The sequence below is a fragment of the Poecilia reticulata genome, chromosome 1 (genome assembly GCF_904066995.2).
Source record: "Poecilia reticulata chromosome 1, P_reticulata-male-v2, whole genome shotgun sequence".
Classification (NCBI taxonomy): domain Eukaryota; kingdom Metazoa; phylum Chordata; class Actinopteri; order Cyprinodontiformes; family Poeciliidae; genus Poecilia; species Poecilia reticulata.
In genome coordinates this window covers 7,396,253-7,414,832 of record NC_088830.1, presented here as the reverse complement: position 1 = coordinate 7,414,832, position 18,580 = coordinate 7,396,253, and the positions used below count along the sequence as shown (strand labels likewise).

General features: G+C 38.1%; 2 protein-coding genes across 4 annotated transcripts in view; both read left to right on the top strand.

Annotated features, from left to right (window-relative positions):
* The window catches only part of LOC103476899 (extracellular serine/threonine protein kinase FAM20C), a 47,574-nt gene continuing 28,994 nt past the window's right edge, over nucleotides 1-18,580 (top strand). Inside the window, exons 1-7 of the mRNA XM_081601431.1 lie at nucleotides 1-3,933; nucleotides 5,154-5,329; nucleotides 7,453-7,531; nucleotides 8,240-8,332; nucleotides 8,547-8,662; nucleotides 8,856-9,036; nucleotides 9,604-9,713. Of these exons, the coding sequence (XP_081457557.1) occupies nucleotides 3,434-3,933; nucleotides 5,154-5,329; nucleotides 7,453-7,531; nucleotides 8,240-8,332; nucleotides 8,547-8,662; nucleotides 8,856-9,036; nucleotides 9,604-9,713 (1,255 nt within the window). The 5' untranslated portion in view covers nucleotides 1-3,433. The remainder of the gene's footprint in view (nucleotides 3,934-5,153; nucleotides 5,330-7,452; nucleotides 7,532-8,239; nucleotides 8,333-8,546; nucleotides 8,663-8,855; nucleotides 9,037-9,603; nucleotides 9,714-18,580) is intronic.
* The window catches only part of dnhd1 (dynein heavy chain domain 1), a 35,371-nt gene continuing 26,649 nt past the window's right edge, over nucleotides 9,859-18,580 (top strand). The window contains exons 1-12 of one of the 3 annotated variants that reach the window (XM_008429452.3): nucleotides 9,859-11,402; nucleotides 12,575-12,991; nucleotides 13,204-13,389; nucleotides 13,476-13,679; nucleotides 13,849-13,959; nucleotides 14,099-14,255; nucleotides 14,384-14,635; nucleotides 15,778-15,918; nucleotides 16,008-16,101; nucleotides 16,762-16,892; nucleotides 16,978-17,221; nucleotides 17,638-17,795. In XM_008429452.3, the coding sequence (XP_008427674.2) occupies nucleotides 12,651-12,991; nucleotides 13,204-13,389; nucleotides 13,476-13,679; nucleotides 13,849-13,959; nucleotides 14,099-14,255; nucleotides 14,384-14,635; nucleotides 15,778-15,918; nucleotides 16,008-16,101; nucleotides 16,762-16,892; nucleotides 16,978-17,221; nucleotides 17,638-17,795 (2,019 nt within the window). In that variant the 5' untranslated portion in view covers nucleotides 9,859-11,402; nucleotides 12,575-12,650. Of the gene's footprint in view, nucleotides 12,992-13,203; nucleotides 13,390-13,475; nucleotides 13,680-13,848; nucleotides 13,960-14,098; nucleotides 14,256-14,383; nucleotides 14,636-15,777; nucleotides 15,919-16,007; nucleotides 16,102-16,761; nucleotides 16,893-16,977; nucleotides 17,222-17,637; nucleotides 17,796-18,580 lie in introns of those variants that run through there. The other 2 variants (XM_081601292.1, XM_017306503.2) reach the window with 2 other exon arrangements.

Below are 18,580 nucleotides of genomic sequence, written 5' to 3'. Positions count from 1 at the left end.
CAATGACCATCAGGTCACATGTCCTAAACATGAGCAAGCCATATGGTATTACAGAATAAAGAGTTTTCAATGGCTGCTTTTTCATTTGTACTAACTCAAATAAAGGCACTTCTAGAAGCTCAAGAAGTGCCTGTGTAAATTGCAATGCTCATATTTGGTTATCCTACACAGAAACCCAGTGCAGAACTCTTAAGCCCATAGATTTCTCTTCTTGATATCGACTTGTTTTTCTTTTTTTTTTTTTGCAAACACTGAGATAATTACCAACCGAGTTCTCACTGTTTTCACAGTCCCACGAGGTGAGGAGGTGTTTGTGAGTCCTTCAATTTTGTTGGTTTTATGTTTTTTTTTTTTAATGGAATATTTATTCAAATCTCCTGTGGTTTCTATTAGTTTGCATTCATAACATGTTGTTACCCAACATCATTTATGATGTTTCTTTACAAATGTTGGTGACTAATGAATGAATGTGACCAACTGTGAGGAAAAAAACCAAGTCCAGTGCTTTGAGCTGATATTAAATGAGTCACACGCTGTGATTTTTCATCAATTTATTCTCAAGAGTGTCACATGGCTACGACACACAGCACGTGGAGCGGGCTGAGCGAGCACGCGTGCAGTTATAAAAAACACACGCACACACACACGCACACACACGCACACACACACTTTAAAGAGCCCGACTTCACAGGAGCGCCGAATCTTTAGGGATCCTCGATGAGGCCTGGCGAGCCTGATGAAGTCTCAGCACAGAACATGAAACCTCTGTCTCCCAGCTCTTCTGGTTGACAGCTGCTTTGCGTACATGCTATTTCTTAAGTATATAATAATAATATAATTTTTTTAACTGTTTCCTTTCTTTTGCTGGTTTTATGGTTTTCTCTGCAGCTGCTTTGAGAGCTGCAGGTTCATTGTAGTTGCTCAGCAAAGAGGAAAAACCAAAGTTTTTGTTTGCGCGTGGTTCGTGAATGGAGTCGATTTAAATCCCTGTACGCATGCGAGACTGACCATGAGTGGTAAAATATTCCTCGTTTTGTCAATGGTTGCTGCGGAAGCCTAAATAGATTAAATCGACTAGATTTGTATTCAAATGTAAATAATGTCTCTTTTAAGAAGGAAAAAATCTTCTTCTGGCATTACATGTTGGGTTTAAAACATGAAATAAGTTGTGTGTTCAATAATTCATATGTGTCAGGCATTAAAAAACAAACAAAACAGAGAAAAGTTACATTACATAAGACAAACAGTTTTAAAGAGTAATGAGCAAACACATTGATCTGTGCCCAGATCACTCTAACCTGGCAGCCCTCCCAACATGCAGTTCTGTGAAGTTAGAGAAACAAATAGAGAAAAACGTGATGAATGGAACCCGGGTACAACACAGCGTCTGGTCGTACCTCTGGAAAAGACGCCGACACGAGCAGACAAGTTGCAAAACAAAGAAACATGTGAGTATGTCTCCTGCAGCATGCCTTGCCCTTTTACTCTAAAAGATTATTTAGAAGGATAAAAAAAAATCTTAAAGACCTTGTTAAAATTCTGATTACAATTTTGGTTTAGAAGTTTGTTTTTCAAAGTGTTTACACCATGTTTGCTCTTTCTCTCTTTGTCCAAACATTAGGCGGTTTGCTAACACATCCAGAGAACATGAACATTTACAAAACTTTCCAAATCGCAACCACAATGCAGCGTATGGGTATTTTACATGATAAATCAACACAAAACAGTGCATGTTTCTTACATTGATGGAACATATAATGTGTGAAAAAGGAGGCATTCATTTTGGAGAACTTACTGCAAATATTAATGAAGTGTTTTTGGTTACTGTGTGCCTACAGCTTTGCTTTTTTCTGCCTATTTTATTATTATTTTTGCATAATAAATTAAAGTCAGTCAGATTATCTAGGTCATATGTGAGAACAACTTTCAAGTGTTTCCACGGAATTTCAATCTAATTTAGATGTGGACTTTGACTGGACCGTTCTAAGATGTGAATACATTTTAACAAAATCATTCTATCGAAGCTCCGGTTGCATGTTTATGATTGTTTTTCTGTTTTGTTTTAACTGCTGCTGAACTCTATTTACTTGTGTCTGTTGAAGAAATGGACATCCACAGCATGACGCTGCCACCACCATGTGTCTGACCAGAGTAACTCCTAGCATTCATTGCTATTTGTTTGCTAATTTTCTCCAACAAATCTCTGAGGTCTTGACAGAACAACTTTATTTGTTTTCTGAGGTAAATTGCATACAGACGACTTCTTAAGGCAGTTGGTTGCAGTCAGTTTTATTTAGGACAGGGGTGTCCAAACTTTGTTACGCGGGGAAAAATCGGCAAATCAAAACGTTCTCGCAGGCAACGAAAAAATTAAAAGAAAAAAAGAAAAATCAAGCAAATGTAGTTGATTTTTTCCCCCTTTTTTTGTAGGTAAAGGATGTTATTCATCGTAAATCCGAAACCTGAAAGGATTTGGCACATTTGCTGTTTTAGCAGAAAGACATCTGGTTTTCCAAGTAGTTTTTGACTCAATTGAGCAAATTATAAAAACAGGATTTGTTTCACTTTCTTTCAAAATGCTTGTCGTTCTCATTGTTAAAAAGAAAATAGGTTTTCAGTAAAAGTCTCTGGATAGACTTGGTTCAACTCCTTATCAAAGCTTGGTTATAAAACCGGGGATACTTTGTGTTGTACTTAACATTCTCTATTTTCTGTTTAACCCCCAGTGTTTCCCCCAGAAAACTTGCTAAGTCCGTTGCTTGGGGCTCTAGGGCATTCATGCAGCGGATCGATGCGTTTTTGGGTTAATTTAAAAAAAAAAAGTTGACAGGAAATTTGAAAATATCACTTCATAATTATGTGTTATTGGAAGATTGGAAGATTAATACCTAAATTCCAACTATAAAGTCTTAAAAAAGGCAATTGTAAAAAAAAAAATAAAATAAAATAAATAAACAATACTAAGCCTGGTGGGGGCACAAGTAAAGCCTGGTGGCCTGCCAGTTTTAGACTGCCTGAAACCCTGACCCCGATTAAAAATAAAAAGTCTCCATTTGCATTAATCACCTGTGCCTGTACATGGATGAGCCAAACTGCAGCTGGAAGCCACAAAAAGTAATCTGAGGGGCCACAGATGGCCCCTGGGCTGCACTTTGGACACCCCAGATTTAGGGTAATTGGAACATAAAGTAATGTTAACACACTTTGAAAACCACATATTGTTTTCTTCCCCTCCACAAGTATTCCAACGTCTTTGTGTTGTTCTGCCACATAAAATCCAATAAGGTTTTGTAATTCCGAAATGTGAGAGGTTAAAGAGGTATGACTGCTTTTGCTGTTTATTTTTACTCATTCAGACATTATTGTTTGTGTATCTTTTAGTGTCTGAGCTATTTCTCATCCTTTTGACCCTCTTGTCTGTCTTTTCAGGAGGATGACCTGGTGCATGTGGCGTCGCTCCAGGACAATCTGTCTTTCCTTGGCTTTCGTGACCGTTTTCCTCCACCTCCTCCTGGCGCTCGTCACATTTTCCATCCCTCACCTGCCTTGTGACGCCCCGCTGCCACCCGAGATGCACTTCAGGGTTTTGGCGCGCAACGCCAACGCCTCGGCGAGGGTCGGAGGTCACGCGGAGCCACCAACAGACATCCTTCAGAGGGATTCTTCCAATCAAGACGGGAGAAGGGAAGTAAAAGTAAACGTTCAAAGGCTTCCTTACAAACGCTTGACATGGAAAGGAGACAAACAAGCGACGGAGAACAACACAGAGAGAAATGCCAACCAAACGGAACGCTGGGAGTCTGACATGTTGAAGCTGAAGGCGCTGTTCGACCATCCGCTCTACAACACGCCCAGGCCGGCTGTTCCCGAGGACGACTGGCTTATGAAAGTGAAACCAAAGATCAAACCGAGTCAGAGGAGCTCCCAGATGTGGTCAGTATTATAGTGTTAAAAGAGAGAAAATAACCTGAGAATTTCAAGAGAGAGAGAAAGATGAGGCAAATGAAACCTCAAACACATCTACTATGTTCCTACACAATATGTAATTTTGCTAACACTTTTCTTAGTTTCCTAGCTTATTCATAGCATGTACAGTGGGAGAATCTACCAGATGGGTCAGACTGCAGGGAGCAGACACAGTTCTCTGCTCCATGATGGAGCAGTACACATTGCACTGTGAAGTAGCTTATACAGCCAAAGCTCAAAAAAGCCAATATTATACGACACTGTTCCTTTAAACAAACCATAATCCTACGCTGTATCACTATCACTGTCACATGACCAAACAAATACCAAATGGTCACATTTCTCTCCCCCATCTGAAACACAAATGGCAACAAGATGGAAGCCAACATCGGTTTTTAATATCGGTCCAGTTTTACTCATCTGAATGATACTGATACTTTAAAAATTGGAAGCATAGGAGAATACCGACGTTGATACCGATATATTGTGTAATCCTAGTTCAGATATGTAGTAAATATATATATGTATATAAAACACTACAGAAGGAGTTGCATGTGTTTTTTTTGTTATTGGTTTGTTGCAAAAAAAGAACAAAAATCCTATCTGTTTACATATTTTAAGTAAACATTTCCAAATGACTAACTAGTCATATAAATATACAGGGAGGGATCCTAAAATCAGGTCACCGAGCAGGAAAGAGAGGAGTTTCTCAGCAAAATCCTATATAAACTATTTATGTGTGCTTCTGGCAATTTGTATCTCATTCAATCTTTCCCACTCATATGTGCAACCTCCATTTGAACATGTTGTTTTAGTGTTGAAAGCCTAAAATGTAGAGTTTGTCTGCTATTAGCATGTTTTGCTAACATCCTGGTCATTGAGTTAAACATTTGCTAAATCCAGCTGGCAAGCAGAACAAATCTTGGTTGGGTGTGATGTTAGTCCTTCATCTAAGCCAATGTGTCAAAGATAAATAGTCGACAGCATAAGTATCCACCAGCAGATGTTTTCACTTCACATTCTGGAAGATTCTTGGAGTATTTTCCTCTAAAGCTAAAGCTAGCCAAGTTTCACCAGTGGTAGCCATATCACAATTTGACAAACACAGGCCTAAAGTATTGTAGAAGTCTGCACAGCATGACAGCTCTGAAACTGTTTGCTAGGGGTATGTCTTTTTATTTTTGTAGGGAAAGCGAAACTCAGGACATATATGACAACGTCCAGTGGAACAGCAGCGTTAGCAGCCAGCCTCCATGGTTACGCTTTCATCTGGGCATCACACGCTGGGAGCTCTACCCACACCATGACCCCAACATGGAGCCTTTAACCCAGCAGCTCGCCACGCATCGCATCGTCAGCGCAGGTAGGGGCATGTGCAGTGCTGGCTTTCCATATTTATGCAGTGTTCTTTTTCTCTCTTGCTGAATAATTAAAGCAGAGGGGCTGAAGCTGTTTTATACACCCAATCAGGCGTCTTGGCTGAATTTTTAAGTGAAGAACAAAAATGTACTGATTTTAATTCAGATGGATAGACCTTTGAATCAGACCCCGTTGTGATTTTAAACGGAAACATCATTGGTATTCTTAGCCAAATGTGTGGTGGCAAACTAGGGGCCACAGAGAGTGAAGAGTCAGGATGGAAAGGAGGGTTCTGGTATTCCTGCAACACCTGAGGTTTGGGGCTAGACTTTCAAACAGAGGACGACTTTGAAGTTCTTCTCAAATGAGAGAGACTGAAGCTTTGGGGAGACCTTTGAGGTTCAACGCAGATGGAAGAGTGTTCAGCAGATGATCGCCAGGGATACATGAGCTGCTGGCTTTGCAGCAAACTTCTCCATGTCAATCATGTGAGTTTCTTCACTGCTTAAGTTTTTTATTGTTATTATTTGGCTGAACCCTTTCGAGGTTAACCACGAAATCCACATCTGGACTAGAGTGTTTCTTAAAAAGATAGCTGAAACTATCCTCTGCATAAGCACTGCTATAGTAGAAAAAAGCTTTGACAATCTTAATGGAATGGCTTTTGCAAAACCAAAATTCTTTGAACACCATGCAAAATGTGTGGATAGAAAAAAAAAAAGACCTGCATGATGCATCATGCTGTGTGGATGCGAGTGATGGGAAGACAGGTGGAAATGAATACAGTCAGAACCATAGAATGGTTTACATAAAGATACATTCATGTGTTGAAGGCAACGTGTATGAAATGGTGTCCTTAGTGCACATGTTGAATTGCTAGACTAGAACAGACTGCTACTTCTGTAAAGTTTTACTTAAACACATTTATCCGCTTATGAGAAATGGCGTAGTGTGTCATGAAAAACATAAAAATAAATTATTTACACAACTACATTGCATTTAATATTTCCGATGTAAATATTTTAACCCCCGACAATCTTAAGAGACTTTGCCTTGTGCGCAGCCTGGCGGGGTCACACTCTTTTATGAGGTTTTCTTTATGTGTGGTTTCTGGAACTGACGGTCTGATGGGACATTCGCCCTCCCTCCTCACTTCCCTGCTGTCTGACCGTGACATCTGCCACGTTCCTCCTGAGCGTCATGCTAAGTCTGTGGGAAGGTTCCGAACATTAGCTTAGTATCATCCTAAGCTTGATTTCACACCACAGTATCCAGTCTGGAGAGAAAACAAGTCCGAAGGCAATATGTTTTGTTTGTTTTTGTTTTTTTCCTATGTCCTTAAATAACAAAATAATAGGTCATATATCTGTTGTTATTTCTCTTTCTCAAAAATGTATCTTACTTTGTACATTTTTGAAGTATTTTCCCACCAGAGATGGTGTTTCAATGCACCCATAGAGGAGGAATTACCAAAGCAGCACGGAAAAGCCACTACAGGAGCTGAAATGCTGATGTGTATTGCTCATTTCATAATATATAACAAACATGTGACGTAAAGATGTGTGTATATTTTGACAGGCATCTTTACATCCCCAGTCTGCCTTGCCCTTTAAAATGGCCCAGTCAAAGTCCCGACTTGAGTTGAATTTGGAACGTCAGTCAAACCTTGAACATTGCTGCTCACAGACATTTTCTCTTTTCTATCAAATCCGACTGAACTTCAACTGTTTCTCAAAGATGAATGAACAAAAACACGTTGGTCTGTCACAGTACAAAGCCTGTAGTGTCACTCTTCAAAATATTCCAGAACATTATTATTAATATTAAAAAATAATAATGTCCCGATTATGGATAGACACTGCACTGCAAACCTGCGGATACCTAAAGACGTTCCTGTTTAAGTTTATGTAGAAACATGGGAACATCCTAAGCCTTCAAACTGAGACCAAAAGCAAACCATCTGTAACAATTATATAACGATCGTGAATTAATGTGTTTGGGAAACTCAGGAGGAATCTGGCAAGAAAGACTCAATGAAAGCAGCAGAAAACCTGTGTGTGTGTGCATATGTGTGTGCGTATGTGTGTGTGTGTTGCGATGGTAACGCTCTCTGTGCTTGTTTTTCAGTGCAGAAGTCTGGGGGGACGCAACTGAAGCTGGTAATGTCGTTTCCCAACTACGGACAAGCTCTGTTCAAACCCAAGAAGTGAGTTGGAGAATAAAAAAACAAAACAAACACAATGACCGTTTAGCAAAGCCTGCACTAAATGGAATCTTCTTGAAATGGCTCCAGTAAATAAACACCAGATTTAAGAAAGAGCATTGTTGGAAGGAAATCCAATTTCATGTATTATTCATTCCCTAAAGGGAGACTATAGCTGCAGCATGCTGCATTACAAAGACAGAATAAGCAAAGAAAGAATAAAAAAAAACTGAATGGTAATAATAATAATAATAACACAAAAAGCAGTTGGAAAACTGCTGGACAGAGGAAGTATCATGGAAAATGCCCCCTTCACACATATTGGCACTCCTAGAAAGTAAATGTACCTATACAAGTATTTCTAGTGACATTTCAGGAAAAAAAAATAAAATCGGTATTGGCAGGTAGGAAAACTGCAATGGTGCACCCCTAAAATATATGGCAATAAAATATATTTCAAAATGTAAGCTCTCCTGGCACAAACTCAACAGAAAATCTTTAAAGATACAAAGCGAGACAAAAATTGTGCTGCAGTCTAAGGCCACCGACTGTGACTGCACAGGCCCCGCTTTTATCAAATGGCATAGTGTTACCTGTTTTAAGGGGTTGTATACAAATTGTTGGATTAGACACATTCTGTCAAACAGAACCAGAAGAACCGAGTCGAACTTACTAGAACCTGCATGACTGAGTTCTTCTTTTCCCGAACAGACAGGAGAGAGACGAAGAGACCAACTACAACCTTTACTACTTCTCCGACTTTGAGCGACACAACGCGGAAATTGCCGCCTTTCATCTGGACAGGTAGAGAATCGCTTTATTAAAGCCCATAAATCCGCCCCGCTGCCACAGTGAGCGTCGTCAATTAAACAGCGACGTGATGTATTGACTTAATGAACGCGTGTTGCGTAACGCGCTGTGTCTCAGATCTTTCTCCTCTTTTCTTCACCCCCTTTCCTTCCCCGCTTTCCTTTCTGTACTCGTCTTTCTTCCCGTCTCCCCCTTCATCTCTCTGCAGGATCCTGGACTACCGGAGAGTCCCTCCTGCAGTCGGGAGGCTGGTGGACGTGGTGAAGGAGATCAAAGATGTCACAACTGACCGCAAATTGGCTAAAACCTTCTTTAATTCCCCCGGTACACACACTCCTAAATTATTCATGCAGCCCGCTTGCAAGGCCTTTGAAATTCTGAATATAAACAAGTGGATTTTAACCATGCGAGTCCTCTCTTTCTTTTTTTTTTTTTCTCGCTTTGACATTGGTGTCTCTTTTTCATCACCGACCTCTATTTATTTATTTTTTGTCTGTGCGCCTCTTTCTCCCTCTAGTGGGCAATGTGTGCTTCTATGGCCAGTGTTCCTACTACTGCTCCACGGAGCACGCGGTGTGTGGAACCCCACAGGACCTGGAGGCCTCGCTGGCCGTGATGCTGCCAGACCTGTCCCTGGCCAAACGCAGGAGCTGGAGGTCTCCATGGAGACGCTCATACAGCCGCAGCAAGCTGGCGCAGTAAGTAGACCCGGAAACGTCGAGCCGTGTACAATGAGGAACTTCAAATCATGCCAAATGTATTGCGATTTCAGTCAGCGAGGATTTGTTTTTGAAGATGATCAATTTACAAGGAGTACATTTCCGACAAAAATCTCAGAAATTTTGAGATTATTGTCAGAAATGTTCTTGGAAAAAATAAGGACATTTCTGAGTTTTAAATAATAAAAAAAAATCCATCGAACACAAGAAAACGTTCTGCTTGTGAAAAGTCGAAGATTTGCTAGAAAAAAACCCGAAGATTTGAGATTAATCTCAGAAATTTTCTAGAAAAAACTTGGTTGTATAGAGTAAAAAATGTTTCGACATTTTGGAAATTTTCCAAGATTCAAAAGTCTGACATTTTTCAGAAATGTCCCAAGTTTTTCTACAACATTTTTTAAAGATTTATCTAAAAATTTCATTTGGGATTAAACTCACAGTTTTTTTACATTTTATTTATTTAGTTTTTTGCAGAATTGTCCTACAATTGCAATAATGCTAAGGAAGTATTGGTTTTTGGAAAATATGACTTTCCGTCTGTTTCAGATGGGAAACAGATCCTAATTACTGCGTGAACGTGAAGAAGACCCCTCCGTATGACAAAGGCACAAGACTGGTGGACTTCATAGATTTGGTCGTGTTGGATTTCTTGATGAGTATGTTTGTTCAAGACGGAGCTGCTTTACACTACAGTTTAATTCGGTTTGTTCATATCACATCCAGTCACAACCAAACTCATCAGAACATATCAGAAAACTTTAATTCAATTACTTGCTTTCTAGTTCTAGATACCTAGTATTTTTACTATAGATAGAAAGCAGTTAAATCACGTTTTAATGTCAGTTGGAAAATGTTATATGCCCAGTCTGCGGCATTGGGTCATTGGCTTTGCAGCAACCCTCAACAAGTATGAGGAGAGTGTGGAGAGGAATAACACAACCCGAACTCAACTCAGGATAAGCCAACGTGGAGATTCTGGGATTTAGCATCATCGCCTCATAGCTTAAAAAAGAGCTGGAAGTTTTATGGGTCGTTTTTCTCCAGGTATTCTTTAAATAGTCCAACAACATTCATTGTAGGTGGGTGACTCTTAAGTACCCTTGATATTAGTCAGCTTTTTAAGCAAAATGTAATCAAGAGGTAAAATTTGTGTATTCTATTTTAAAAACACAGCAATAACTTTCAATAATGTTATTAATAATAAGTATACTTTATTAGCATACTTCATTAACGTAACAGCAAAACATTACACTTTTCTCTTATTTACCCAAAGCAAATTAGATTGTGTTAAACATTTTTTTTTTGTTTTACTTTTTGCTAGCACCACGACACAGAATAACTGCTGCATTTTTACTAAATGTGGAAGGTCAGCCTGACTAATGCCTGATTCCCTGATACCCTCAGACTGAAAACGACTTTTTACTGTCACTGTAATAAAAAAGAAAGACTCAAGGTGACAAACAGACTTGATCTGAATGCTGTCTAGACGGATGACATCAAAACATTTAAAGCTTTTTATACGAATCCATTTGGTTTTCGTGAACTTCATGGAGTGGTGGAGCAGTAATGAAAAGCTGTGTGTACATTTCAACTTTATAAGCAACAGTGCAGAACTAAATGAATATAACAATATGGGAAAAAAAGCATTCAATTTCTGAAGAGTTTAGATAGAGTCTGTTCTTAGCAACTTTTCATTATATTAATTAATAGAGTAGGATATACTTTACTGATCCCCGAGGGGAAATTACTCACTTGTTGACTACTCCATCGAAGGTGTTAAATATTAATAATACAAATGTAACCATAAGAAATAAAATATACCTATATACAAAAATATAATATAGAAAATAAATATATGACATGTCCTAATCTGAAAAAAAACCCAACCCTCATCCTTTATGTATTTTTTTAAACGTAAAATATCATGTAAAATCAACTTTTTATTTTCTTCTCACACTTTTCTTCTAATAAAAGGATTAGAATAATGAGTGGGACTTGTTTTCAAAAGATTGTCTAATTTTTTTTCTTAAAACTTTATTGATTAGCGTCTTCCAAACATTGGCTGGATGAAGTAAAACGTAAATCACTATACATAGAAAACGGTTTCTGAAAACAAATATACTCCAACTGTATGAGCAAATGTATTAAAATTTCAACAAGAGCATAAGGAACTTCTCGAACAAGGGATGAAATTAGGTTTTGTTTAAAAAAAAAAAAAAGAAGGCTACAGGTCTGTTTTCACTCAATCTACCACGCCTGACAACCTCCCGTCAACAGAATTCACTGCACGTTACCATAACAACGAGCTTGTCCCCATGGTTCCCTCACAACTTTTTCCTGCGCAGGTAAGAAAGAAAGTTGCTAAAGTGTTTTCTTCATTTATTCATTTGTAATTTGTTAGTGAGAGTGCGTTATGTTTTAAGTAGCCGTTCAAGTTTATAATTGACACTTTATTTTATTTTTATTTGTAAACACTGATAATTTAGGAAGCTTTTTTGTTATTATTTTTCTCTGCGAGTTGTCGTCTGTCGTCGAAATGCTAGCATAGTTAGCAAACAAAAGCGGAGTGAAAACTCATATTTAGCTTATCATGGTAAATTTTGTCACGCAGTAGTGATGGCTAACAGACAAAACTACTGTGAACTACTGAAAGAAACAGTTCTATTTAGTGGAAGAAACTTAATATAGTGGTAATACAGGTGTTGTGCGGTGAGGTAGGTAAGGCTTGTCAATAATTTAACTCCGTCATCCGTTGTATTACATTCATTGTTATCTTGCTTAGTTGACTGTATATTTAATTTAAATCTTTAAAGTTACAGTGCCAACAAAATTCTCACAATCTGAACTTTTTCAGACTTGGCCACAAACTTTCATGTATTTTTCTGTGATATTATGTGGTGCACTAACATGAAGTGGAGAAAGGCAAAGCATACGTGCTTTTTACCTTTTCTTCCAAACAACAATCTGGAAAGTGTGGTGTGGAAATGGTTCAGTATCTTTTAAGATTTTTGGGATATATACCTTACTACCTCTGAAGGTAGTATTATCAACTGCCTTCAGAGGTCAACTAATGAATAAACAGAGTCCATTTGTTGTAGAACAAAACTTTATATTGGATGAAAAAATATCCCAAGCTTTTAAAAACACACAGGTGTATGAGGGTGTAGGTTCACCTCCTGACAGAATAGACATCTTAAACATAAAGCTAGAGCATTAAAGGTGTGTTAGAATGACGCAAGACTTTCCATTCAATCTGATTAAGCTTGGGTTTTTTTGAAGCATAAATTGACAGGGATTTTTAGTGTAAAATAATACCCCAAAACACCTGCAGCTGAAAATGGCAATAATACAAAGTATTGATTCAGGGCAACCAAGTATAAACTTTTCAGATTTGTATTTGCTAAAACCATTGAAAATCATGTGTGCTTTTCTTTCAACTTCATCTGCGACTCTGTGTGTGACTACTGCATGATAAAGCATGGCTGTAACCTTATCTCATTTCTTTATTTCCCTACAGAAACTCACTGTTGCAATGCAAGGTCAATTTTGCTATTCTTACACCAGCTAGTGGTGTACACAAACAAATCAGCAGCATGTTTGCTGGCTCTTCTTCGATGTGTCATAGAGACAAATCAAAGTCTGGACCCATAATTAGGAAAAAGGCCCACTCCCCTGAAAGAACTTTACTGCCTCTGTTCTCTGAGAAATGCTTCCCGACATCCTCCGGGTCAAAGGACCTTTTCAATTTCACGTCTTTCACCGAAAACCTTCCATCTAACAAACCCGAGTCGTTGTGGAAACCACCTCATTTCGTCGGTGATGCTGGTTCACAGAGAGCCTTAGCTGAGGCAAAATGGGCTGAAGGACTTCGACCAGTGACCCCTGCCTTAAGAGCTGACACCCCCACTGCAATGGCTCAGCTGAAAGCAGAGAGGTAATATTGTTTGGTAGTTAAAAAAAACTGAAAAAAATGAAATAACGTTTTTGTGTCTAAATGCTGAACTTCAATGGAGTAATGCTGAACAGAAGGTTATATTTCTAACTGAAATCCTTTCATGAAAAACTGACCAATCTCAAAGGGTCAAGAATTTCCCCTTCGAGTCCTGAAGAAGTTTCTCTTTTGCTGATTCTTCTTTGTTGCTTCAGTCTTGCAGCGGATGATGAATCGATATATGTGTCAGTGGGCAAGGGCAGAAGAAAAATGAAAACTGCAAAAGGAAGTAAACAAAATCCATATCCTCTGACCGGCATAGAGGTTTTTCAGTTGTTTGCAGAGAAGAAATACCTGGAGGAACTGTTTTACCTGAAGGAAGTGCATAAGGATACATACAGGTAGAACTGACACCCGACTCCTTTTGTTGCTTGATTGCTGAATGTTAAAATGTAAATGAGTGTGTAAGTGTAATTTTGATTTGTAGGCCTTATGATCTGCAAGTGGTCCATTCCACAGATGCTGGAACGGACCATTACGTCTTCTGCCCTAATTCTGTGGTTCACGTGACGACGACAGGATTTGGTGGAGCTGTCAGTCTTGCAGAGTGGTACAGAGAGTACGTGCTATGGACGCTTTTGCAGAGAATCAGTTTTTTCAGAAACTTCAGAATGAGCAAAATCTTTTTCAGGTAAAGTGCTTCAACTATAATTTGCCTGTCTTACTGGGGGCGCATCGTAGCTTTCTGGCCAATCACCGACTGCCGATCTTTAAAAACCCCCATTTCTCACTGCTGGGCTATCATATGCAACGTTATTTATATGTATTTTTTTTCATCTTCTCTTGGCTGCGCGTGGCAGCTGGCGTAAGACGGTACGCAGGATACATTTTCGACGCAAGTGCGAAGAGCTTCAGGATCTGCTACTTTTAGCTGTACCTCAGTTCAGAACTGCTCTACATCTGTTATCTGGGTAAGTTAGGAGGAACTTCAGTTTGAATAGTGATAAATAATACTGGAACATTTGTGTTGAAGGCAAACAGTCTTAAACGCTTAGGTGAAGCAAACAAAATTGGACTTTTAAGCCACTTTTGTACTCCCTGTGCCTACAGAGTAATTGAGGAGCTACAAGGAATAAACTGGATGCCTTTGGATGACTCTAAAAGCCTTTCATTGCTAGAATTCAACAAAGTACTGATGACGAAAAACAATGAGTGTTTTCTGACTCTACAGAAGTTATCCAAATATCAAGCCGCGCTTCTGAATTCGGTATGTCTTTGTTTCACAAAGACATCTAAAAAGAAAATGTAATTTTTGGCTCAGCATGACTATTGTTTTTGCTTTATTAATTGAAAAACGTCTAATTCTCTTTGATGAAACTTTTTTTTTATCTTCAGGTAAAAGAAGAGACTTATGAAAATAACAAGCAGCTCCAGATGCAACTAAAACTTTCCAGAGAGAACAGGAATTCTTTTGAACCCATTCATCGGCTCTTGGCCTGCCGAGAAAGCATAAAGAAACAGCTGGCCGAGTCAGAAAGCATTTTGAAGAAACTGGGAAACTTTGCGTTGCTGGTCCATCACATCATTATACAGAATCTTGTTACTGTCTTTCAGCAAGATGCCAGTTCTTTTCTCAAATTCTTTAAGGTATTAAGAGAATGTAATACAAAGTGCACTGCAAAAGTATTCATGTAGCGCAAATGTTTTGTGAAGTTAAAAGCACAAACTTTAACGTAAAAAGAGTATGCAAATTTATTCAGTCAGCAATTTGAGAAAGTTAATTAACTAACAGCATTATGATATGAATGCCAATGAACAGCAATGGTAAAGTTGTGGAGCAGTTTAAAGTTAGGTCAGGCTATGAAATGGTATTCCTTTTGAATATCTCAAAGAATACTGTTTAATCCATCAAATTATCAGGTGTTTGTTCTCTAAAAAGTCTTAAAAGTCTTAAGTTCATGTACATAAAAATAAGGTCTTAAAATATCTTAGATTCATTTAAAAAATATATGTGTGCCTTAAATACATTAATACAGGTTCTAAATTTTAAAGTCAAGATAGTTTAAACTAATGGTTACTACCTGCTAATATGTGTTTGCTAGATAGCTTTTTTTTTTTTTTTTTTTAAATGGCTAAGTGCAGACCTATTGCCGTTTGGCCGGATGACAATTTTTCCTCCATTAGCTCACTTTTGCCTACCATTATGATACTTGGTGTGCTCTGGGGAAAAAATAGCTTGGCGCTGTCTGTGTTAAGGTTATAGAGAGCCATGTGTAGTGTGAGAAGCACAAAGCCACTGCCAAGAGCTTCAAACAGAGCCCAGAAATTTCATAGCTTTTCTATGGATGATGGTAATAGAGAGGGATCCCTCTAATATTCCATATATTTATGTTTTTTTTTCAGTCTTAAATTTCATTCGTGGTGGCATAAAAATGGTTTTAAGTTTGACTTTCTGAAACCTGCAGATACTCTTGTTTATAGAGTTTGGCACAAACAGTTGCAGAGATCCACTGCGTAGGTGGGATAACATGTTAGTAGGACAGGTTTTTGCAGTGCACTACCCAAATCTGGCCTTTGTGGAAAGCAGAATTACACATCAGTTTCATTTGGAATTAACACTTGGCAAAAACCAGTCACCAGTCACTTTCACGTTGTCTCCTCTAAATGTTACTTTCAGAACTAAGACGCACTTTTCTCCCGTTAACATAAACGGAGAAAAGATGAGTTATTATGAAGCTCATCTTTTAGGAGTTGGTACGCTGATGTTTATTGTGTTATGTGTTTCTCAGAGAGTTTCATCTAAGCGTCGCAGTGTCTTCCACACTGAATTGCGTTTCACTACCAATAGTCAGTTAAGCACTGACCCACCAATCTCTGAGTTTCACAAAGCACTGGCCAATTCCTTCCTGAGGGCTGACACCATTGTTCAGGTAGCTAAGCATTTATTTTAATACAAATTTTATGATATTTAAATTAGAATATGTACTGTATGAACATCAACTCTTTTCATCCCTGACAGATATGTGACGATTTAGGATTCTTCTTGGAGACCAGCAGCAAACCTTGTGACTCGGATCAGGATTTAACCTCTGCTGAATGTTCTACTGTGACAGGTATGGTCATTTTTTTTTGTTTCTATTAATGTTGTGTTGTAGTAACATCGTGTTGCTTTGTACGGAAGCCAGCAGCAGACATGCTCTACATATACTTATTTTCCCTTGGTTTTCTTGAGATGACTTAATTTCCCGATGGTTTTCTCAAGTAAAGCTATCACCATTGGCATGGATTTAAAGGATGGATTCAGGTTTAACACACACCTTGATTAACTCGTTAATTCGAGAAAACCATCGTGAAATTATCTCACTACCTCAATAAAAACATTGTGAAATTAACCAGTTATCTCAATAAAAACATTGTGGAATTAACTAGTTACCTTGAGAGAACCATTGTGAAAAATACTCATCTCAAGAAAACCATCGGGATAACTTGTTATCCAAAAAACATTAATCGGAAAAATTAACTCATCTTGAAAAACACTTTTGTGAAATTAACTTATTTCAATAAAAACATTGTGAAATTAACTCGTTATCTTGAGAAAACCATTGACAAATTAATTTATCTCCAGAAAACTATCTGCAAAAAGTATGTGCAAAAGATGTCCGCTCTCAGCTTCCGTAGCTTTGAGTTGCAATTTTGTAAAAAAGACAAGTTTTTATTGTTCTCCAGAAGCAAACGCAGTTGCAGTGATTGATTGATCAACCTCTCTCATTCAGCTTCTTTGACAGTGGAAGGTAAAATGGTGGATGGCTGCTACTATCCTCTTTCCAAAGCCCAGCTAGAGTGGTACGTCAACATCAATGATGTTACAAAGCAAGTTGACACTGAGCATGCCGAGATCATCAAGGTAAAAGTATCTGTTTTTATGACCACTAGAAGCTGATCTTAAATATTAGTAGTCTGCTCATATCTTCTCGTGTCTCTTTGGACAGGTCTCCGGACTAGAAATAGAGCAGTTCTATACGTATTACTCATGGCTGAAGAACATCCATTTGTTTGTCAGTCAGTGGAGCTCAGCCTTACTGGAAACCATTAAGGATCAGCCTGCGTCTGTGTATGAGGAGCTCATTAAGCAGCTGCGCTGCTGGGCTCAGAGAGTCCAGACAGTGACCCCATCAAGCCGCACATCCAACAAGCTGATCATCATCCATGCTACCAGCACAAAGCAAACTCTAAGTACGTGTTCACTGTGCGAAAACAAAAGCTTCCTTTTCATGAAACCTCAAAGTGCAACTTTTGGTTTCATAAACTGAAAGTCAGATATTAATATTCTGGGGTTTTGGAAACCTTTAAAATGTTAAATAATGTAAAGCACTGAAAACTGTAAAAAAAAAAAAAAAAAAAAAAAAAAGAACAGGGAATACATTTAAACACCTTTCTAAATTGAGTTGATTTTGCAAATTTGTGTGCGGTATCTGTGTCAAATAATACATTAAACTAGATTTGTCGCAAAAATTGCACAATTTTAACGTACAAACCACCAAGCTGCTCTTTAAGCCTCATGAAAGGTCTGCTAATGTCTATATGGTTTGAGAAATGTACTTTGTGTCTCATGATAAATCCTCTTCCTCTCTTTCCTGTTGTTTCATCAGTGGAGGTGCTTAGCATCATTAAGGAGGAAGTGCAAAGCCTACTTGTCGACCAGATGAAGAGGCAGTCAGAAACCCTCATGGAGGAGCTAGAGAGGATGACTGCTGAACTCAAAACAGAACCGGACGATGTGAATGACTTCTCTCAATTCGTCTTTACGGTAAAGAAACTTTTTCAAAATAAGATGCTTACACAAAAGAGGACAACATTTGAAAGTAAGGGTTGTATGCCTTATAACAACTTGAAATACAGTTAAAATCTGATACTTGCGTACACTGAATACAGATTTTTTTTCTCTCACTGTCGGACGTTAAATCAGACCAAACTTCTTTTGTTCTGGGTGACTTAGAATGACCAAAAATATTTATATTTGCTAAATGCCACAGTCGTTATCTTATTACCTCTTTTTTCATCCACATTACTGTGTGTTCTGGCAAGATAAAATAATTACATATCCTTGTACAATCCTGCTGGTTGTTGCTATGGAAATAGAAAGGTGTGGGCTATTAATTAGACATTTTTGATAATCTTAAAAAGTAAAAAAAAAAGTGCTACTTTTATATTGACTTGATTGTTAGAAGTACCAACAGCAACTCTGGTAATTTGATTAAAAACAATAATTTCTTCACCATGAATAAGCGTATTCAAATTAGGTTGGATCTTTGCCAGGATGGCCTACAAATCTGCTTATGTCTCTAAATTAAAGACAATTTTGTTTGTTTTACACTTAAAAGAAAGGTTTATGAATAATAATGTCATTTTAGGCCTTCTTTTTTACACTTTCAACCCAAGTGAATAATTTATTCAAAATGTGTCTTTATCTTACTGTGGCAGATGCTCCTTTATGCACTGCTTTTTCATATTGAAAAACAAAGCAATGTGTCTATACAGTACATCTTTGTTCTCTTTTTAAAAGTTCTCCATTTCAAGGATTTGATGTTTGTG